Source organism: Phoenix dactylifera, chromosome 11, assembly GCF_051530095.1.
Source record: "Phoenix dactylifera cultivar Ajwa chromosome 11, Ajwa_hap1_PhDact_Kaust_v1.1, whole genome shotgun sequence".
NCBI classification, from domain to species: domain Eukaryota; kingdom Viridiplantae; phylum Streptophyta; class Magnoliopsida; order Arecales; family Arecaceae; genus Phoenix; species Phoenix dactylifera.
In genome coordinates, this window is record NC_143200.1 from 20,695,252 (window position 1) to 20,716,428 (window position 21,177).

Here is a 21,177-nt window from a genome sequence, read left to right on the forward strand (position 1 = left end):
AAATCCAATGGTTAAGCACATGTGCCAGCCACTGTGATTTACGACATCATTGAACAGAACCTTTTCCATCTGCTTTAAAGATAGCTTGAAACATTCCATAAGATTTCAAACTTAAGAAACAGAAAATATTGCCACTTCCAGGTCTTTATCACAACACAGGCCACGAAGTCTTCTGAATTTATCATGCACCAAGTTTTGCCCCAGAAATTCGGTGGACGTGCCACCATCCTGAGCCAAAATTGGGAGCTTTCCATGGAGGGAGGTGCCAACCAGCCGAGACGAGCCTGTTAGCTGATTTTAACCAGCAATATTCTACCACACCATTACCCAAAACAAGTCACTGGTGAAAAAAAACCTGTCGACTCTACATTTCTGAATAATAAGAGAGAAATATTGACTCACAAGCTAAGTCATACAAGAATTCTTATAAAAAAAATTACATGCCAAGAAACTGTCCTCTCCCATACCTGCCACAAAAATGCCACTACTTTTGAAAAAATTATTCGACAAGAGTTAAAATTTGACTGTCAAAGAATACCTATAACAGAGTTAAAAAACCTATAAACACATTCTGATACCTATAATTTTCTTTTCCTTCTCAAATGAGAAACTTAAAGCAAAAAGGTTTTGCTTGGTTATAAGCACTATGAGATACAAAAAAGCATCCTACTATATGGTGGATCTATAAAAAATTTTCTACCATAATGCTCGGTGCCTTCTCCTTTTTTTTTCACTTTGCTTATCTTTGGACAGACTGAGTTTATGAGTCACTCTCCAACAGTACAATTGCCATTTTCAAATTTTGAGATGTCTGAAGCCACATCATCAACAGTTCAGTTTGAAATGCTGTTTGCAACATCACTTTCATCTTATCTTAGGGAGATTTCTGTGAGGCAGCATCCTAGGTGGATGGCTCAGACACCTCAACAGCAGGCTCTGTAGTTTCTGAGAGTGCTTCAGAGTCCTCTGCAGGTTGCTGCAAACTCCAGTACATGATGCTGGCAGTTAGCGTAAGGATCATCTTCTGGTTTACCTGCCACAGCAGCAAGAAACATTCAATGCATAAGAATTGAATTAGAAAAAAATGCCCAAAGCTTCTTCAGGACCAAAGGCAAAAGGAAGGATGGTCCATCAATTAATAAACAAGCCAATTATTCAATTCCATCCGATGATTTTCGCCATCTGAGCAGTTTTACCAAAAAGGTGATTGTACAGGAAGGTGCTGGCATCCCAATGACCAGTAAAATAAAATATGCTTGGCATAGATAATCCAGGATTTGATAAATTCATGGTTATGCTTACAAATTAACAAAAAAAAAAAAAATCAGAAGTAAATTGTGCTCTAATATGGGTTGTGCGCACAACATGAAGATCTAAAAGTATATTGCTACATTTGAGGATCTTGGTTATACTAATTTTACCTCCATTATGTCCTCAGGCAACAAAAAGATGGAACATCCGAGCTTTCTCGCGACACTGATTATATATTGAGCATTCAACTTCTTCTGTTCATCTGCAGAAGATTATAACAATGGGTGATCCTGTATGTGACAATAAGATCATAACAATGGGTGATCCTGTATATGATTAACAAGAGTAAATTCAACCTAATTCCATTCTCGCACCTTCATTTCTGTAAACATACAAACAAGTCCACAAATTTATCTCACAAACATGCACATCCAGGACCTCAAGATTGATTGCCACACAATAACAGATGAATATTAGATTTGATGTGTACTGGCGAAAGAGCATACCATCTTCACCCTTTGTAACAAGTTTCCAGTTTACAACCCTTGGCTTGACAGCGCTAAGAAGCTCAAGGAAAAATATTCCGTTTGATAGGCTTTTGTCCTGGTGGGACAAAGAAAGTAAAAGAGGAAAACTTGAGAGAAAAATAATATTTAAAGAGCTGACAGGTAATATTTCTCAAAAAAAAAAGAGCTAACAAGCAATGGGAAATTGATGAGAGTACCTTAAAACTTTCCATTTGAGAAGTTTTGCCTGATTTCTTCACTTTATTGTTGGCCCAACTTAGGATATCAGCATCTGATACCTCTTTTCCCTGGGAGTGGCATCTCAAGTTCTTCAGGAGCTGGAGAATATTGGATCTCATTAACTGCCACAAGTAAGCTAAAAGAAAGCAAGATGAAAGAGTCAAATTATTGCTTGAAGCAGCAACCTGTCAACCATTTTTAATGGCACAAAAAATAAAAGGTCAGGCCAAGATCAGCAGAAATAAGCAATCATGTATATGTATATGTATATGTATATGTATATGCATATGTAAGTATGTACGTATAAATGTTTTGTGTGTATGGGTGTGGTTATGTTACCCACCGGGTGTAAAGAAAGGACTTTACATCTTCCACCAAATTCATGTTTGTTGTTGAAAAATGGAAATCTAAACCTTGGATGTGATCTAGATGGCCTAGAATATCTATCTACAAAAGATTATATTTCGGAGAGCCCTAGCCTAGCATCAAGGCATCCCAAGTATGAAATTATGATGGGATGATATAGCGTGTTGATTTTGGAATGGCCTCTTGCCTAGTCTAGGGGTCTCCAGAACATATGATTTTCTGTAAGTAGACACATTTTAGGCATTCTAGATCACATCCAATATTTAGATTTTCATTTTTCAATCACAAGCATTGAATTTTGTAGTGGAAATGTTTTTTAATCGCACCGATGGGTATTTTAACCTCACCCTATTTCCATGGTGGAAAAGTATCGGAACCTTCTATGTTTATGTTCTTCAGGTCATACAAAGGAAACCCTCTTAGTTTTCTGCATGTTAAAGATGGAAAAAAGAAAAATGGAACCGTAATAGTTGGATAAGCTTAATTTTATTTAGTGCATCTTCTATCACTCCAAACACATGTTACCACTCTTCCTCAACTGCCTTTTGCTTTAAAAATTTATTGCACCAAGGTAGCCATTTGCTTGAAGTTTGCAAAATGATGATTAACATCAACCAGATGTGACAAAAGATATAACAAAAGCAACCCATGAGAAGGTGATGATGAAACTGAGGGTTAATGGTTATAATGTATAATAACATATATTTGGCAGCTAACAATTTGTTTTGCATCAATAAGTTTAAAAAGAAGTATGTGGACATGGGAACCCATAAGCACACCTTTTATTCTGCTAGTCTCTTGTTGAATATATTTGCATGATATATTGAAGAAATGACCAGGCAAAGTCGATTATTTTGTTTCCAAGTAGTGACTCCTGCATACCTAAAACCTAACAAATTTATTTTGCATAGCTATAACTTTAAATAGCAGTCAGAAGATAAGGAATTTTACGAGGCCCACTTTTACCGTGATCATCTCTGGTTCAATACCTCCGATGTACAGCCTATCTCCATATATATACAGAGATGATTAAGCAAAGTTAAATTAGTCAGTGCTCAAAAGTGGCTAAACTCTAAGTAGTTTCGAAGGCTGAAGTTTATTCCAGAAATTTCGATAACCTACAGAATGAATCAAAACAAAGGATTTCATCTACCATAAACAATCTTCTTCAATTAGGCATATTGACTTGATTCAGTGCACCATTAACAATTTGTAGCTGAGACCTTCACCAAACTAGTAAACAATGGAAACAGGCATATCTATAGAAATAATCTGCTATAAAAAGTTTGCTCGAACACCTCAAGTATCAATGTGATAACTATGCCCCAGAAAAAAGAAACAACAGAATCCAGTGCTCAGTAAAGTAAAACAATTTGTAATGCCATCTAGCACACTGTTACCTTATCAAAGAAACTAAAAAAGGAAAAGATATGCTGGCGGATATATGTTCTGAAAACTTCATTTCTGAATCATTAATTTTCCACTCATACAATATCCATACACAATAATATGTGGGCAAAGAAAGATTTAGGAGCAGAGCATGTCTCTGTATGTCTGTACATACACAATATGCAGACAAAACAATCAGGCTACCTAAAAGGAATGTTCGTGCCTCTAAGAGTAGTGCAATAAGACTGACCACCGTCTCATTAGAATTTAAGCTAAAAAAGGGGAAATTTTTTTTTATATTACAATTAATATAGTATGGAAAATATTAAACTTAACAAAATAAAAAAGAACAATCAGTACCCTCAGAACAACATTACCACTTACCAAGAATGAGCTTCTTATTTCCTTGTACAATATCATTCCCAGCAACATTTACTAGTGAAAAATTCAACTCCTTTCCAATCTTTATAACTTGGTTGCAATTCTCCACCTTTCTAAATGGCATCTTGATAGGAGGCTTTGTTGCCTGCTTCCAATTAACTGATCCAGGAGACACTTTGTCAAGTACTTCCAAAAGAACCCATCTGCATGTACTTTTATCATTTAGCAAGATAGCAAAATAAGCCATCACCATATGTCAAATATAACTTACCCATTTCTGACATCTTCAAACAAATTATTAACATATATTGCAGTTCCAAGACTGTTGATCCACAACCGAAAGGCTCTTTCTTCTCTAGATACTTGGATATCATCAGGCATCATCTCTGCAAGGGACACCTTTTTGCTGTCTGCAGACAGACCGTTCCTGTATAACATAAAGATTATTAGTACTACGCTACATTTACATCTTAAAATGAGATAGAGTATATTAGAGTAGAAAGAACTCTAATGAATATTACCGATCATCATTTCAATATTCCCACAAGAAAGTAATTATATAAATACATCTAAATGTTTAATAGATTAACACCTCACTATTTTTAAATAATGATCAGAAGGCAGGGCTTGAGACAATTTTTTCCAGCCTTGAACATCTATTGCCTATATTAAAAGATGGAGGTATTTTTTTCCTTTCAGATGTTTCATCCTTCCCTACTCTTCATCCTGGTGAGGGTGATTTTTGCTGCTCCAACATGATGTTTGTCAAATATTCCATGAACAGTGACAACCAAATAACGTTGTTTTTTTGCTGTTGATTTTTGGTACTTTTTTTTTACAATGAATAGTAATGGCTGTTATCAAAACTCTAATATTAACCACATAGATATAGAAGATGTGTAAAGCTTGTAGGAAAGCAATGAAAATTTGGAATGGAGGATGCTTATGAATGGCATTTAGGGTTGTAAAGGCTCTAAGATTAAGTTAGAAAAACAAGAATGGGCCTTGGTCATTATAAGAATGCTCATAAAATAAAGTTGCTTCGAATCCAATTTGTGAGATGGCAGTGATCTTTAGCTGGTCATGGCCATAAATGTGCTGTTTTCCTTGGATTCATTGGAACCTTCTTTTTCAGAAGACTTAAGGTGAGGCCCTGTTTTGCAATGGAACAGGAGAAAAGGGAGTGTCGCAGGCGGGCATCTTGTGCACAGGTGCCACAATAGAAAAGATAACAGGCACCACCTTTTCTGTCTTTCGTTTCACTCAGGGATGGAAAAATATTTTGAAGACTAGGATGAAGCTAGTTGTGCTATATGAATGGAGGAAGTTCACTGTGATAAAATTTATAAACATGAAAAAACATGAGATGAGGATCATTGTGGAATAGAACTTCCAATTCATTCCAATGAAACAACATGGGATAATACTTTAACTATATTAGGTAACAAGGACTTCATGAAACTATATCGGCTTCACTTTCCATGCAACTGACTGGAAAAAAATAGTTTGAAAAGAAGGGACAGACACAAGAGTGCTAACGATCTGGTAAACAAATTTGATATACCAAGGGAGCTCATTTATCAAGCCATGAGACCAAGGCGTATCTGATGTTATCTAACTATATGTAATGCTAATGGCTAAGAGGCGGACCTCCATGCCTGAAGTCTTCCTAATTGAGTTCCTTCTCTGTTTCTCCAGAATCCATGTAAATCCAGCACCAAAAAAAGAGGGAAAATTTGCCGTGTTTATTTTTTATTTTACAGTGGATATCCAATAGAGATTAGAGTCTTTCCTAATCCCAAGTGTTGGAAGACAGATAGATGTGATGAGGACCATGCAATATTTTTTTTTGAGAAAAAAAATCATGCACATCACACGTGTCAGGATCTAGTATTCATAAAAGCTAAACAAATATATGGGAGCAAAGAAAGATGTACAAACTACTCAAGAAGAGACTAGGGAATTCCTAATGGCAATCAGCCATCACTGGAGGTCAATCTTATACTCCACACATACTCAATAAAAGGGCCATTGCTATGAGGTTGGAGCTGGGTATGTGATTGCTGTCAGCAAGGTGGTGATGACAATAGACTGGCTCATTTTTAAATTCATCTACTTTTTATTTTAATGATCTAAAAAAATAGACACCAACTAAGGGCATACTAGGAATGGCCATAATGCAGAATGCGGTGAATATGGAAAGGTAGAGAGTTTTCCTCAACAGATATCTTTTTACACTAAGTTCAATTATACAAATAGGCTCGCAAAAGAATCTTTTTAAAATATTTGAACATGGTCAATAAAGTGGATAAGTTCCATGAAGTCTTTTGTAATCATTGAATGCGACAGCTAAGCACAGAACCTTCAGACCAATTATACCATACGCATGAAGGTTTGGGAAATATAGAAAAATTTAGAATAAATGAGCATGCAAAGAAAAGACTGCAAAGGAGGATATGTTTTGAGCCTGCGAAGGGTAGAGTTAGAATGAGTGCACTATAACAGCATAAGCCATATACAGATAGAGATATGGTTTTGTCCCATGTCATGCAAGTTAACAATGGTCCAACAGGAAGGGTGGGGGGTTGGGGGGAGGAAGGGATGCAATAAGCATGATCATGTGATGAACCAAAATGGAGGGACTGATGTGCACGAAACCATCTAGGAGTAACTGAGTTGGTTGTAATTTAGTTCTTAAAGTTTAGTAGTTTCATATTATTTTAGGGGTTAATTGCAAATTCAAGCACTGATTTGAGGGATGATACTATACCAGCTAATGGATCATATTTTTGGTACATAACTTAGACAGTAGTGCATCCATGATATAAATGATACAGGCAAAGTTTTAAGAGGTGAGACCATCAGCTTTTTTAAAAAGGAGAACTCGGTGGTGACCTTTAAGTGAGATCTCCCTCATTGGAGAGAAAAATAAAGAATTTCTATGGAACAAGAAGATATAAAACAGAGGCTACACACCCTTTCTTTTTCAAGAGAAAGCTACACCCCTTTTCATCACTAAAAACTATTATTCTTACCCCAGATCGTAGGTAACCAAACAGCATTTTGGGCCTCTATTCTTCCTGTTTGCCATTTTTCTTCTGGCCATCAAAGCAATCTAAACTAAGATCTTATGATTATTTTTGTAATGTAAGTCTTTAAAAGACTCCTTTTACCACAAGGGTATCTTTTAGGTCTTTGAAAGAAAAATGTTGTTGTAAATCTTCAAAAATAAGTGAAGATATAAATTGTCTATTCTTGTTCACTGTTTCCTTCTTTTTCATTACTTCTCCATCAAAAATTGAGGATTTATCTTCTTTAATTGAGAAGTCAATCTGTAAACAAAATTTTCATAATATGAGCTTATTTTTTTTATTTGAGTTCTTTCATATTCTAAATCTGAGCAAATGCATTGAAACTAGAAAACAATTTTGGGAGTCTAAAAATCACCTTGGATTGATTAAGAAGCAAGGACAGAAAGACAATAGCAAACTTAAATGGAAGTAGCAAAAGGACATGAACTTGCCAGCCAGAGAATTTGACATCAAATGAAAACCAACGGCAAAACTAAAACCAAAAAGGAAGAATAAACTATTGTTTTAAAATGTCTCCATTAGTTTAATATATTTACTATATTATTCCAATGAAATGCAATAAACCACTCATAAACAATCAATGGAGCTCTTTACAATGCACAATGTATAAGGGGAAAAAGGAAAAGCAAGTTCTTGCCTGTGCTGGAATATTTGTGCTACAAATGTAAGATTCAGATTAGGAGAGCCTTCAACAATGTCCTTTGGAGATAAATATCTTTTGCAATCCAATTTCTCTGCTTGGTCCAGTACCATTTTTGCCCTCTCATTAGGATCCTTGGTATCCAAGGTGTCTTTGCTACAAAGTTCGGGAGCAAGAGCATTGAGAAGGTAAGCATAAGCCTCTCCATCCTGTAAGTATATGCATTTGTGAGATAAAGAAAACATTGTAATAACTAACGGATGCATAACGGAAAGAGAAAGGAATGAGAAGAAAATCCCAAGAAGAGAAACATTAATCACATGTACATGCAAGAGCAGTACTCCATGATGGTTAGAAAAGCAACTATCTCACTCGATAAAGGTGTCTATCAAATTCTCCAGGTTGACAAATGAAATGAGTCAACAAAGTTGCTGTTTAAAAAATATCACCAAATTTATTTTCAATGTACAAATAATTGATCAAATTCTACAAACATAGTGCCATCATATGGAACAGAACATACACCTAAAGGAGCTTTAGAGGTAGAAAAGAATCTCCAATGTTACAGCTGTAAATTTTAAATTTTTTGATGGACGAGGAATTATATATCTTAGAATGTCATTGATGTTCACAATTGTCAATTGCAGAGCAGAAAAGTACATCTGACTTGCTTCCTTAATAATATTAATTACCAGAAACCAAATATAAGTTTTTAGCAAAAACAGAAATGCTGCTCTTGATGACAGAAGATCTATGATCATATCCAATGTGGCACGAATTTACAACCATAAAATGATAAAGATGCTCTCAAAAAAGTCCTATCGTAAATTATCTGTATGAGAGACATCATTTTAGTTATAACAGAATAGAAGTATCGATTTGTCAGAACTCAGAACAGAAGCACCCATGTACTTAACACTCCTGGTCAGGAAAAGAAATAGCGCACTAATACAGCAGATCCCCATAAGTCCCTCTCCCATGATGTTTTTTTGATCCTCTCGCATAAAAAACAGGACTAAGATTTGTTGGGAAATGATTAAAGCTTTCAAAAGTGTCCACGCACGAGCAGGATTCATGTAAGTATAAACATTAATCTGAACTCAAAGGGTTCCAGCATGAATGCAATATTAAAACCTGAATTAAAAGTTTTCTGGATCATGGCATTTCAATGATAATGTTGCTGTCACTATGCGCGTATGATTTACTCTATCTTCTAATATATTTTAGGAACATTGTTAGTGAGGTCAACATGGTGCGCATAACTGAAGGAGAAAAAATGATACAAAATCTTCTAATTCAAATTCTGGTATGTACCTTAACATCAGAAGAAAAATTTGTTACAGTTTTCTTGTAACCTGCTTTCTTGAGATGAAAATTCATCCATTTCAGTAGCATTTTTTCTGGTGCCAAGCTCATCAGTTCTTCCACATCCTGCATATCACAATACCAGCATTATAAGTTACATAATTATCCTATAATGCTATGTTATAGGCATCCAAAAAACAGAAAAAAAAGGTTACTGTTACGTGACCTTGCTGTCATCCACCAACTCTACCAATTGAGGTGTCTTCTTGAGGTTAAGATCCGCTAACAGTTGTATCTGATTATTGGTCACCCGGTCAGTCAAGTACATTACTGGATTCTTGATATATCATCATACATACTGTATATATAAGGTTCTCTCTTTCCAGAGAGAACAACTATTTTAGCCTACTGCTTGCATGACCTGAGCCATCAAAGTTGCAATGCTCAAATGAAACCATCAATTCTTCTTATAATAACCCTCTTTTCAGAACATTGAATCACTTCAATTAAAGATCGCAAACAACTGCTGTTGAGCAAGGAGGGATGGAGGGAGGAGGAGAGAGAGAGTTCCAGTGTGTACCTTTATAATTTGAGATATCAACCCCAGTACCAAATGAGGCTGCATAAAAAAAATAATAATAATTTCTCAGTTCAGATGGCAAGAAATGCAGTACCGAGTTAATTAAGAAATAAGAGCACAGGGTGCTCCACATGCAACAAAAAGTAGACAATTTTCAAACAGGATCCTCATAGCAGCAACTTCTAATGTAGAAAGCAGCTTCTAAAGAAAACTAAAAGACCAAAAGCCATTTTCAAACACAAACAGAAGCTTTCTAGAATAGTTAAGGACTTAAGGTTGTATAATCCTTTAACTTATTATTAATGTTCAAAAAGGTGTATCATGGGGTATATTATGCATGGACCATATAACGTCAATTAATAAGAAAAATCTAGATTAGTACAAAATTATATTTATGGAACTAAGCTTTAGAGGAGAAATGTTTAAAAATCAGCAAAACAAAAATAAAGTATATGGAATGCAACTTTATTGGAAATACAAAAAAAGAAAAAAGATAAGGCCTCAATTAAGATTGATGGACAAGAGGTAGTATAAAGCGACTGATTTTTGTTATTTGGTCTTTATTATATAAAATAACAAAGAGATAGATGAAAACATATGTTATATAATTAGAACTAGTTCAATGCGATGAATATATGCCTTGGGTGTTATGTGATTGATGCATATCTTAGCAGTGTCCCATTGCTCAAAGTATTAAGTAATAAAGAGGGTTCGGGAAAACTAAAGTAAGAATGTTAAGATGAATATGTCGTATAAATAGGAAGACTAAAGTAAGAATTCAATATGTGAGAGGAGCTAGAAGAGTTGCACAAACTAAGGACAAAGTGACTGGGAATCAATGAAGATGGTAATAGGCATTTATAATGAAGATCTGCTTAGGCTCAAATCATAAGAGATACTTTAATTTGAGTTGATAAATGCAGAAAAAAGGGAAACCTAAAATAATATGAATGGAGGCTATGATAAAAGATGTCAAAGAGCTTCAAGTAACATCAAGGATGGCCCTAAATAGGAACATTTGCACAACGAGCATCAACCAAATAGTTGGGACAACGCTTGGTTATGATACAAGTTGCACTAACTAAAGGGTAATAACTAAATAAAAAAAACTATTCAATTCATTTTAATAACACAAGCAAGAAGATAAAAAAAATGGTAGGTGTCTTTGTCAAACATGTTGTCCAAGCTGGATATTTTTCCTCAAAACAAAAGCAAGCAAGAAGATACTTGACAAGAAAAACTTATAAATAATTACACCAAAACTAATGAAGCCAAAAAGGAAATATTAAATTAGATGGCCATTTTATCAAATGACAACTTCACTCGCACTTACCCTCCCTTCAACCAAATCCTGTGTTCCAATGTTAACCACGGTGCACCCAATAGCCTTTGCAGAATTAAGGCAAAGAGTGTGATTCTCATTCCTCTCCCATGGATTGAGTACTCGTTTCGTATTGATTGCCCTTTCATCTATTGTCCCCGGCACCGCAACATTGATCAATTTACTAAATCATATCAGAGAACTTTTTGTTATTGATAGTTGTGGATAAAATCAGGTCTCTTACTAAAAACCAGTAGCATTTACAGAACAGAATTGCAAACATTGACATGCAAAAGCAATCATAACTATCTGTTTCTTCTCTCAAGCTTTGTCAAACAAATATACAACGTACAGAACAATAACTCACCAGAGGAGGACACCATCCCTCACAAGGTTGAACAGATCATTGGAGGCAGGGTCGAGAGGCAGATACTTCTTCAGAAATGAATCCTCCCCAAGATAACTGTTTATATGCGCCACATACGATGCCTTCTCTGATTCATTAATGGTGTGAAGGAGTGTGGTGGTCGTTGCTTTCAAGAATGATGATGAGTTCTTCGTGCTGCCCAATTTGTCTGCTGCCCTCGCTTGTAGATTCAAATATACCTGCCCAAGAAATCAACTCTGCTCCATCAATCTTTCCCCGACTCTCATCATACATAAACTTCGACCAAGAAACAATGACCCAAAGCTCAAGAACAATACCCGAAGGAATGACTCAAAGTCTATATCTTTGTTGGTGTCAGGATACGACTCGCCCAAGATCGCCGTTATTTCTTGCTCGGTGAGCAACTCATTGAGACCCTTCAACTTCACCATCATCGGTGGCAGATCTCCCAGCTTCACAGGACCCGACTCCTTCGCGGAAAGAAACTATCCAATCCCATCACAGAATGAACAGCACGAATATAAATATATAATTCTCAAGTCAAGAAGCGATACCATCGGATATTCATCACAACCAATAACAGGAGGAGGGTCGTTTCGAACGCTTACTTTGGATTTAAGGCCGCGGAGCTCCACCTGGGTGAATTGGCTCTGGAGCCCGGGATCGGAGACGAGGACCCCAGCAGCTGACATCTCTTTCGCAATTCAATCCCCGGGTTTCACAAGATCAAGAGTCGAAATAATCAAAACACAATGAAAAAATCCAATCTTTGAATCAATTTCAGATCGACATCATCATAAACCATGATCTTGATCGATTCCAATCGAGAATACGCATCTTGTTCCAAGAAAACGAATAACATTAGGAAAAAAAGCCCTCACAATCCCAAAACAAGAAAGAGACCTCACGATTTGCTGATGGGATCTGAAGAAAAGCTACCTGTGGGAATCAAAGATACATGCAAGAAAGCGAAATTTCCGTACTCCTTTCGGGCTTTTCTTTCCCTTTTTCTATTTCGAACTCCAGGAATCGTGGGGGGAACGGAGGGGAGAGTGGTGGGGGCCGAGGCTTTTGATCTGGCTGACTGGCTCTCTGCCGAAAGCAAAAGAAAAGACTGAATAAATAAATAAATAAGGTTTGAAGGGTTAAAACGATTTTTTCAGTTTTTCTGCGGAACCGCAAAAATCGGGGGGGCCGTGCCATGACCATGATGGCGTTTCCGTAGACCGCATCCACCACCGTTAGATCACCCACCGCACAGATCTCGAAGCGATCCGAACGCCGGGGGCATGCTGCGTAAAGGAGGTGGACCGGTTTCAGCACCGGGCGGCCGGTTATAAAAAAATTCTCTCAAGTTCATATTGATTATATTTATATTTAATAATTTATAAAATTTATATTTATTTTTAGTTATATTAATAATATTAATGAATCCATTTATCTCATATATATATATATATATATATATATATATATATATATATATATATATATATATATATTCCCTGGTATTCTTAAATGGTTGTTATGTCAGGTAATATTATATTAGTTATTTTTCAAATTTTTCTGACACGGTATCTAAATTCTTTTAAAAATTAGCAATTTAACTAACATTCTCTTAAGTTATGTATGAAAGTATTAGATAAAAAATAAACCACAAAGAGTTAAGTATAGATTTTTTGTATTATTAGATATAAATATAATTTATCTTTAATCTCAAAAAAAAATTGTAATTTACTCAAAATTATAGTACAAAGAATGTTGGATCCAGAAGTTGGTTTGGACAATCTAATGATCAAATGCAGCACAAGCCCTTTCATCATGCATTTCAGCTTTGATGCCATGTTCATATTTATCTCACATGTGACTATATTTTAGCGTAACTGATGCATGGTCTAAGGGCTAATGCTATATTATACCATCAGATAATTCAATGAGCATCAGACCTAACCCACCCCAAAGAAGAAAATTTATATAAGATATCTCACCCTTTGCCCCATGACCAATAGCTTTAATGTAAACCACTGCTCTAATTTGCAAAAATCTTGCATAAACTCAAGGTTTATGTAGTGACTACTGTTTATGTTCATGGTCTTCATTTCTCTTCTTGAGAAGAACTTCCTACGGGGCTTTTTTCTTGATTAATATCGTATGAATGCTAAAGTGTACATTACATAATTTTCTATGAAAACAAGCAATAATTCATCATGTCCATGCGGCATGAAATATAATCTGATAATTAACTAAATACAAGTCAAGTCTTACTCAAGATTTATTGTATATTAACAAGTCTTCGTATGATTTATTTTGAATGATAGCTGGAGGAGTTGCATATACTTTTGAAAATTATTAAGATAAATGTGATCTATTTTATAATTACTTAAGCATGAGAACTGTTAGCATGAAATGCTTTTATACTAAAACGGGTCAAGCAGTGAGGTAGAGGAGATACGATCATCAATTTAGCTATGAGTAAACTTGAGGAATGTTAAGCATGTATCAATTATAGAAGGAAATTATAGACAAGTCTCTGTATTGATAGGAATGTTACAAAACTTTTGAAGCGTCGGCAATATTACTTCCTTCTATCAATTTTTAAAACTTATTTGTACTATCAGTAATTTTAAGAACTTAAATGCAATATTACTTCCTATCAGGTTTGAATTAGTCCCGGCACGCCGCGTGCTCGGGCTAGTTCAAGTCTTTCAGGGTTAACATAAGGGGGACAAGGCATCCGGACCGGATGGGTTTCCACCGGTATTTTTCCATAGGTATTGAATCCTAGTGGGGCGGGATGTGATGGAGGCAATATAGTAGTTTTTTAGCACAGCCGTGATGTCCCCAGATTGGCAGAGGACTTTTGTTATCCTGATCCTAAAGCAGATGGATGCCACTGAGCCTGGCCATTTTCGTCCGATCAGCTTATGCACCACCTTGTACAAGGCGACGACGAAGATCCTAGTAGCCAGGTTGAGGGGCATTCTTCCGAGACTTATCAGTCCTGAGCAGGGAGCATTTGTGGGGGGACAGAGCATCTCAGATAATGTCCTTATTGCTCAGGAGTTTATATTCGATCTTAGGAGAGCTCCGATGAGGAGGAACCTGATGGTGATCAAGCTAGATATGGAGAGGGCTTATAATAGGATGAGTTGGGACTTCATTCGGCTCTCCCTTCAGGGTTTTCGCTTCCATGAGACCTGGATTAGATGGGTGATGGCCTGATGGGGTGCATGAGGGCTCCCTCCTTTGCTATTTTAGTGAACGGTACGTCTTTCCAATACTTTGAGTCTTTGGGTGGGCTTCGCCAGGGATGTCCTTTGTCCCTCTTTCTCTTTATTATTTGTGCAAATGCGCTCTCTAGAGCTTTTCGACATGTAGTGCACACCCAAGCCTTGGAGGCCTATAGGCCAGTACAAGAGGCCGCTCCGATCTCTCATTTGTTGTTTGCCGATGACTTGCTTGATGTTAGGATGGGCGACCAGACAGACGGCTCAGGTTATCAGGAGGATCCTATGGGACTATTGTTCGGTTTCTGGGCAAAGGGTTAACTTCGATAAGTCTGCTATTTCTTTTGGCCCAAAGACCAAGCCGCAAGTGAAGGCCTTCATCAAGGAGATACTGGAGGTTGGCGAGCAGGAGGGTACATTGAGATATTTGGGGGTCCCATTACCAGGTCAACGCCTCCGCAGCAAGGATTGTTCCTCTATCGAGACTGCATCATACATAGACTAGAGGGATGGCAGATGCACATACTTTCCATGATGGGCAGGATCACGCTGGCACGGTCAGTACTTAGTTCTATCCCGATTTATTTACTCTCCAACGCCATCCTTCCAGTGGCGCCGCTGAGATCACTTGAGCAACTCTTCAGGAACTTCATTTGAGGAAGGCGCAACGGTAGAGGTGGCATCCATTTGTTGGCATGGGAGGTAGTATGTCAGCCGATCAGGCAGGGCGGATTGAGGGTGATTTCACTGGTGGCGAGAAGGGAGGCCTTGGTGGCGCGACATGCAGCGAGATTTCTGCTGGAGCCTGATTATTTGTGGTCCTCCTTGTTGAGGGCCAAGAACGGTGCCCTAGTGACCGGAGTTCGAGCAGGCCATCATCACTCACCCATATGGAGGGAGATATACGCCAGAGCTCCATTAGTACTTCCGGTGATCTGGTGGGCCATTGGCGATAGGAGGTCTATCGATGTTCTCGAGGATAGTTGGATGACCGAGCTACCTATCAGTCGGTTGTCGACCATGGTCGACACGGTCAGATTAGCGGGATATCAGGTCAGTGATTTGTTGGTGCCTAGAGGAAGGAGGTGGAGTGAGGGGCTGGTTAGGATGCCTTTGGTAAGCAGCTAGCGGAGAAGATATTTGCCCTGCCTATCCTAGTTGGGGAGGAGTCAGACAGATTAGTATGGATGCCGACAAGGCGATTGAGGGTGCGGGCCAGTGATGTTCAGACATTGATCAGGAGGGAGCCCGCTCGGCAGATTGATGGGAGATGGATTTGGAGACTGAGGATTCACCCTCGTGTGGCACTTTTCATATAGAAGGTGGCCTGGGGTTGCCTACCTACCATGAGTGTGTTAGCCAGGTGAGGCGTGCAGGTTACCTCGAGCTGCGAGTTGTGTTTGGATACTGAAGAGATCATTAGCCATGTTCTTTTACAGTGCCCTAAGGTGGTGCAGGTGTAGAGGTGGTCGCATGTTTCTCCTCCACCGGGGTGGGAGTCGGCTGAGGATCTACTACATCAGATTAGGGACTCTATGCGAAGCCCGAGCATCGTAGAGGAGGAGATTATGAGAGCATACTTAGCCAATCACATTTGGTTGGATAGGAATGCCCATTTGTTTGAGGGTAAGAGGTCGTCCCCGAGGACAGTGGCGGAGAGAGCTTTGATCCATGCTATGAAGGTTTCCACAGTGACAACACCGAATTTTCTTGGGATGACTAGGGACATCTGGGGTACTCGTACTGCTTCGAAAGCGTCTAGGTTTGCCCTTTTTTCTTGGATATCCCCACCCCCGGTTATCTCAAAGTGAATTTCGATGGTGGTATGTGTGGATGGAGATTTGAGAGGTGTGGGGTTTGTGATCAGAGACCATCTTGGCAGGCTTATTGCAGCTGGGGGCCGGCGCACCCCGGATTTGACCGTTGTCGGGGCAGAGTTACGGGCAGCCTGAGAGGGTATCTCCTATGCAAGGCATGTTCTCGGAGCCGATAGGGTGTGTCTTGAGGGAGATTCCTCCTCGGTGGTTGACTGGATCTGTGGTGTGGATACGTATGGGGATGACCCTCCATTGATTGGGGAGATACGTCGACTGACCAGTGAGTTTACCTTTTTTCAGGCAACACATGTGTTTCGGAGCAGCAAACTGGGTCGCCTTATTTGTAGCTCGCCACTCTGGGAAGTTCATCTGGACGTCATTGGCAGTTTTACCTCCTTCTCTATATCTTTTACTTTCGTTTGACCTGACAGGCTGTACTCACATTAGAGATATATGAAATACCGTTTTTAACCCAAAAAAAAGGGTTAACACAAGAGTTTTACTACAATTTGATACCTATATACACCAAAATTATAGAGAAGTTTCATGGGTTAGTTTGAACTAGTCGTGGCACTATGGTTGCACTTTTTTTGCAGCCCTTTCAATTTGCAGCCCTAGATTTAATGGTTTTGCATATATTCATTACAACCAACATTTTATTTGAAAAATAAAAAAAGGTTAAAACACATGAAATATTCATATAATTCCTTGCTACGAGGGAAAAGGGTGCATGTGAGTCCAAGAAAGCCACCCTTTTATTTCTTCTTTTATATTTTTAAAATCAAAATTACATAAATCTTACATTAGCACATAAATTTTTTGACTGACATCCAGCAAGGAATTATATGAAAACCATATCCAAAGATCGGCGTTCGAGCCTACCTTCTAGGCCCAAGCCCCACCCGGACTTTGGGCTTCAAACCAGTTATTGTGCTGCATTTTTATATTTTCTTATAAAACTAAAAAATATTAAAAAAAACACAAACAAAATTAAAGATAAGACCAGGCTTTAACCCGGAAAGCCTATAAACAGGTGTAAATGCATCCAAACATTTCTCCCCAACTGCGCATGAAGCCTTAAATGTATCTATAAGTATAACTCAAATGAGGCTATAAAATTGACTACATAATAATGAACATTGTACAATGGCAAACAACCATAGGTTTCTAAGCTACAATTATATTGGGAAACTTCTAGTTGCATTAGGTAAGAAAACATAAAATATATAAATAAATTTATCTTATTCTATTAGTTTAAGATTTTGGGATATTTGGTGATTTTAACATAGTATCAAAAATAGAGGTCTTAACTTCAAACCTTGTCTTTGCACTCTTTAACTTCATTATAAAAACTTTCATAAGTTGTGCAGAAAGTCCGGCCCACATAAGAGAAGATAAAAACAATCCCGGACACTTTGGCTAATAGTTACCGAACTGCCGCTGTTTTTTTTTCTTTTTTCTTTTTTTGGAATAGACCTGCAGATGTTTCATTCTGTGGTATACAATTCAATTGCAACACTTTGGCCAGATAAACTTGATTGCCATCAAGTCTGCCCATAGCAATACCACTGCTTAATATTCGCAAGCCAAACATCATATCATAATGTTCCAGGGACCCAATGAAAACAAGTAGGAGGACACAAATATCAAATCAGGGGCAATTAAGAAAATTTCTTCCATGTCATTACATAAAACAAAAAATACAATGAAACAATGGTAACTTTAACATATTGCATGTCTGAAATCCCATTTCAACAACATAACTACTCTGTTGAAAAAAATGAACATGAAATGAAAGAAAATAGAGCCACAACCAAAGCACTGCATGTCCATCACTATAACTCGGCATTCTCACAGCATAAACATCAAGAGACTGGAAATTGCCATGACCAAGTAACTGAACAGGCTGAGGCTAATGCTGCATGCAGAACTTTCAGTGGTCGAGGATTCGGAAGATTTGGGAGAAGACCCGATTCCGTTCCGGCTCGATGGACCTAAATCTGATGGCTTCGTAGCGTCTGGAGCTGGGGCTGGAGCTGGTGCTAGAGGTGGATTAGTTCTGAAGATTGCCATTGGAAGTAGAACCTTGTCAACCTCATAAATTGCGACAGGCGGGGTTGTGTACACGCCGCTGGTTATCTTTGGATTCGACCATGTGGAAGCGACATGAATAAGTCCAGAATTATCAGTGAGGTTCAGAGTGTATGCGCCGCCAGCAAATGTGCTCACAGGATTCAAAGCACTAAGGTTGTTGAATTCGGACAGGGAGTAGAATTTGGGGAAGGCATGGTAGAGGAGGAGGGTCTTAAGTTGGTCTTGGGTAAGGTTGGAGAATGTAGTCTTTTTAAGTGATGAGAAGGATGAGTCCTTTGGAACAAAGATGGTGATGCCTTGTTTGGTGTTGTTAGCTTGGTTTTGGAAGGTTTGGATGACTTGAGTTTGTTCAATATAGTTGAGAAAGGTATGGAAAGGACCGGCGACGGAGAGCAGATCGGCAAGGTTTACAAAGTGTGGAGCAGGGGCAGGTGCCGGAGAAGGAGGGAGAAATGGTGCTGGGGTAGTTTGTGCATTTGTTGGAGAAGAAGTCATTATGGCTACAAAACTGCAAGCCAGAAGAATGGTGGTAAGCCCCATTGATCCAATACTTTTCTTTGCTTTCTCAGTGGTCAAGCACCCAAGGGCCCTGCAGGAACCATGACCCATCAAAATAAGCAAATCTAATCCACGCGAACTTAAATTCTTATGCTAGAAAAATTGAATGAGCTCTCTTAAAACACATTCTGAAAGACAGTTTTTCTCCCTTCACTCATTTACTCTGTGCAATGATACAAACTTAAACATGTTTTTTGCCCTATAACTATGGTGGATTGCTCTTACCCTTTTTGAACCCTACGTGCGCATAATTGTATAATTTAAACAACATGGATATCTTGTTCAATAGAATAAAAAAGGAATCAGTGTCATGAACATTAGGGTGGAAATCGAATCGGATATAGATCGGGTACTACTATATCCATATCCATATCTATTTTGTTTGACGAATAAAGATACAGATTCTGATGTTAGTCGGGTGCAAAAATTCGTATATATATTTATTTTAAATGGATATGGATACAAATTGCATATCGATAGTATGGATACGAATACAATATAAGTCAGATGATTAACTTTATATCTGCAGAATTAAAGATATAACTAAGTAAATGATAAGTCAAGTTAATAGCATATTAATATGATCGTGCTATATAAAATTAAATAGGATTAAAAATAAAATTAAATATTCGGATACAAATCATGTAGTTAACTATCCATATCTACAACCGTTTTTTCTTTGACGGACATGGATAATAATATGAATATTAGTCAGATACTCGAATTTCTATTCATATCTAGATAGATTCAGATCTGAATGGATATTATCCCATCTATTTTCACCCTTAATAAACATGATTGAACTGAGTATAATCGTTTTCCCATGTTGGGTATCTCTAGGGGGGAAGAAAAAGGAAAACAGAGGAATAGAATATCTAGTGTCATCCTAAGTCAAGTTTATAGAAATTAAAAAGAGCAGATCTAAGTTATTCGACTCTTTTCACCATTTCCAAGCATCATCTATGAGCAATCCTCTAAGATAAAACCACAACAGATGGAGTTATGCCACGTTCGAAGGAGGGACAGATACAAAAATACGCCATGCGCTTTAAGAAATGGTCTACATCCTAAAAGTGATTATCGATATAAAATACAACAGTGAAAGAAATGCAAGCCGGCAAAACACAATGCAAGACATAGATCTGGTGTCTTACAACAAAAAAACTTGGTAATATCTCAAACAAAAAGATCCACTGAGAATTTGAGAAAACTTGTCAAAATAACTGAGAGCTACAAACAGATATTTCCTAGATCTAACAAAGAGAAAGATAAAAACTAAATTATACAGTGTTTCAGTTTGGAAAAATAAATCATAATAAGAGAGCAGAAAAGAAGAAAATTCCAGCAAAAGATAAAGCTGCACTTAGACCCAACCAAAAAGGATCCCAAAAGAATGTCTAAGAGCCCCAAAATCCATACAACAAAGAAAAGTATAACACTAGGAAACCCAGAGCCAGCAGGAAGAAAAGAAGGTAGAAAACATAGAACTGAGACAAAAACCTCTTCTATCAAAGCCAAATATAATAACAAAAGGAGCCATTGACACAGATCTAGAAACCTAGAAAGAAACACATTATGTACTTCATCTATAAAACACAGGCCACCTTTAGAAAGAAGAACACTCGAGGAGAATGCCACAAGAGTCGCAGCACAAGCAAGATTTAAGACTCACCACGAGAGAACTTGAATGCAGTGAGGAGAAGGGTGTGAAGCACAGACCTGAAAGAGGGCCTTAAATGGGAGAGCTTCGGCAATGCCGTGAGGGTGGTAGTAGGTAACTCAGAAGAACCAAATGAAGCGAGCATTAGCTCTTCTTGGGAAGCTTCAAGACAGTACAAGTCAGGTAAGATTTCAGAACTGACCCTCCAACTAATGATCTTTTTTATTTATTGAAATGTTGCGTTCCACCTTGTCCTCTACCCCAAGTTTTAGCACCAAATTTATCACGGTCGAGGGTTCTTTGCAATTTCTCAGCAGCTTGTCATCTCGTGAGAGTTGTTATTGCTACGAGGGGCCCATGCA

At 37.8% G+C, this 21,177-nt stretch overlaps 2 protein-coding genes across 6 annotated transcripts; both read right to left on the bottom strand.

Moving 5' to 3' along the window:
- Positions 1-488: 488 nt before the first annotated feature.
- On the bottom strand, positions 489-12,551 carry LOC120104929 (fimbrin-5-like). 3 transcript variants are annotated; one of them, XM_039116838.3, is made up of 14 exons: positions 12,068-12,551; positions 11,777-11,944; positions 11,439-11,677; positions 11,084-11,255; positions 9,751-9,789; positions 9,397-9,465; positions 9,180-9,296; positions 7,863-8,074; positions 4,405-4,560; positions 4,137-4,336; positions 1,976-2,133; positions 1,758-1,854; positions 1,422-1,513; positions 489-1,033 (listed from the first exon to the last, which is right to left on the bottom strand). In XM_039116838.3, the coding sequence occupies exons 1-14, from the start codon at positions 12,149-12,151 to the stop codon at positions 902-904; spliced, it is 1,935 nt and encodes a 644-aa protein (XP_038972766.2). In that variant the 5' UTR covers positions 12,152-12,551; the 3' UTR covers positions 489-901. The 3 variants fall into 3 exon arrangements, 2 of the variants coding, with proteins under 2 accessions (XP_038972766.2, XP_088563301.2); XM_088707175.2 differs by having other exon boundaries at positions 1,626-1,854; XR_005507280.3 differs by having other exon boundaries at positions 977-1,033; positions 1,422-1,541.
- A 5,613-nt stretch (positions 12,552-18,164) lies between these two features.
- Positions 18,165-21,002, bottom strand: LOC103711359 (fasciclin-like arabinogalactan protein 7). 3 transcript variants are annotated; one of them, XM_008797471.4, is made up of 2 exons: positions 20,875-21,002; positions 18,165-19,186 (listed from the first exon to the last, which is right to left on the bottom strand). In XM_008797471.4, the coding sequence occupies exons 1-2, from the start codon at positions 20,958-20,960 to the stop codon at positions 18,355-18,357; spliced, it is 918 nt and encodes a 305-aa protein (XP_008795693.4). In that variant the 5' UTR covers positions 20,961-21,002; the 3' UTR covers positions 18,165-18,354. The 3 variants fall into 3 exon arrangements, with proteins under 3 accessions (XP_008795693.4, XP_038984136.3, XP_038984137.3); XM_039128208.3 differs by having other exon boundaries at positions 20,828-20,955; XM_039128209.3 differs by having other exon boundaries at positions 20,760-20,885.
- Between the last annotated feature and the right edge of the window lie 175 nt (positions 21,003-21,177).

Excerpts from the sequence above, each read along its gene's own strand:
- LOC120104929 (XM_088707175.2), bottom strand. The coding sequence starts at position 12,151 with ATGTCAGCTGCTGGGGTCCTCGTCTCCGATCCCGGGCTCCAGAGCCAA. Across the intron at positions 11,945-12,067 it reads TCCGCGGCCTTAAATCCAAA|TTTCTTTCCGCGAAGGAGTC; the intron begins GTAAGCGTTCGA and ends GGGATTGGATAG. Across the intron at positions 1,034-1,421 it reads TGCCTGAGGACATAATGGAG|GTAAACCAGAAGATGATCCT; the intron begins GTAAAATTAGTA and ends CTGCTGTGGCAG.
- LOC103711359 (XM_008797471.4), bottom strand. The coding sequence starts at position 20,960 with ATGCTCGCTTCATTTGGTTCTTCTGAGTTACCTACTACCACCCTCACG. Across the intron at positions 19,187-20,874 it reads CATTTAAGGCCCTCTTTCAG|GGCCCTTGGGTGCTTGACCA; the intron begins GTCTGTGCTTCA and ends TGGTTCCTGCAG.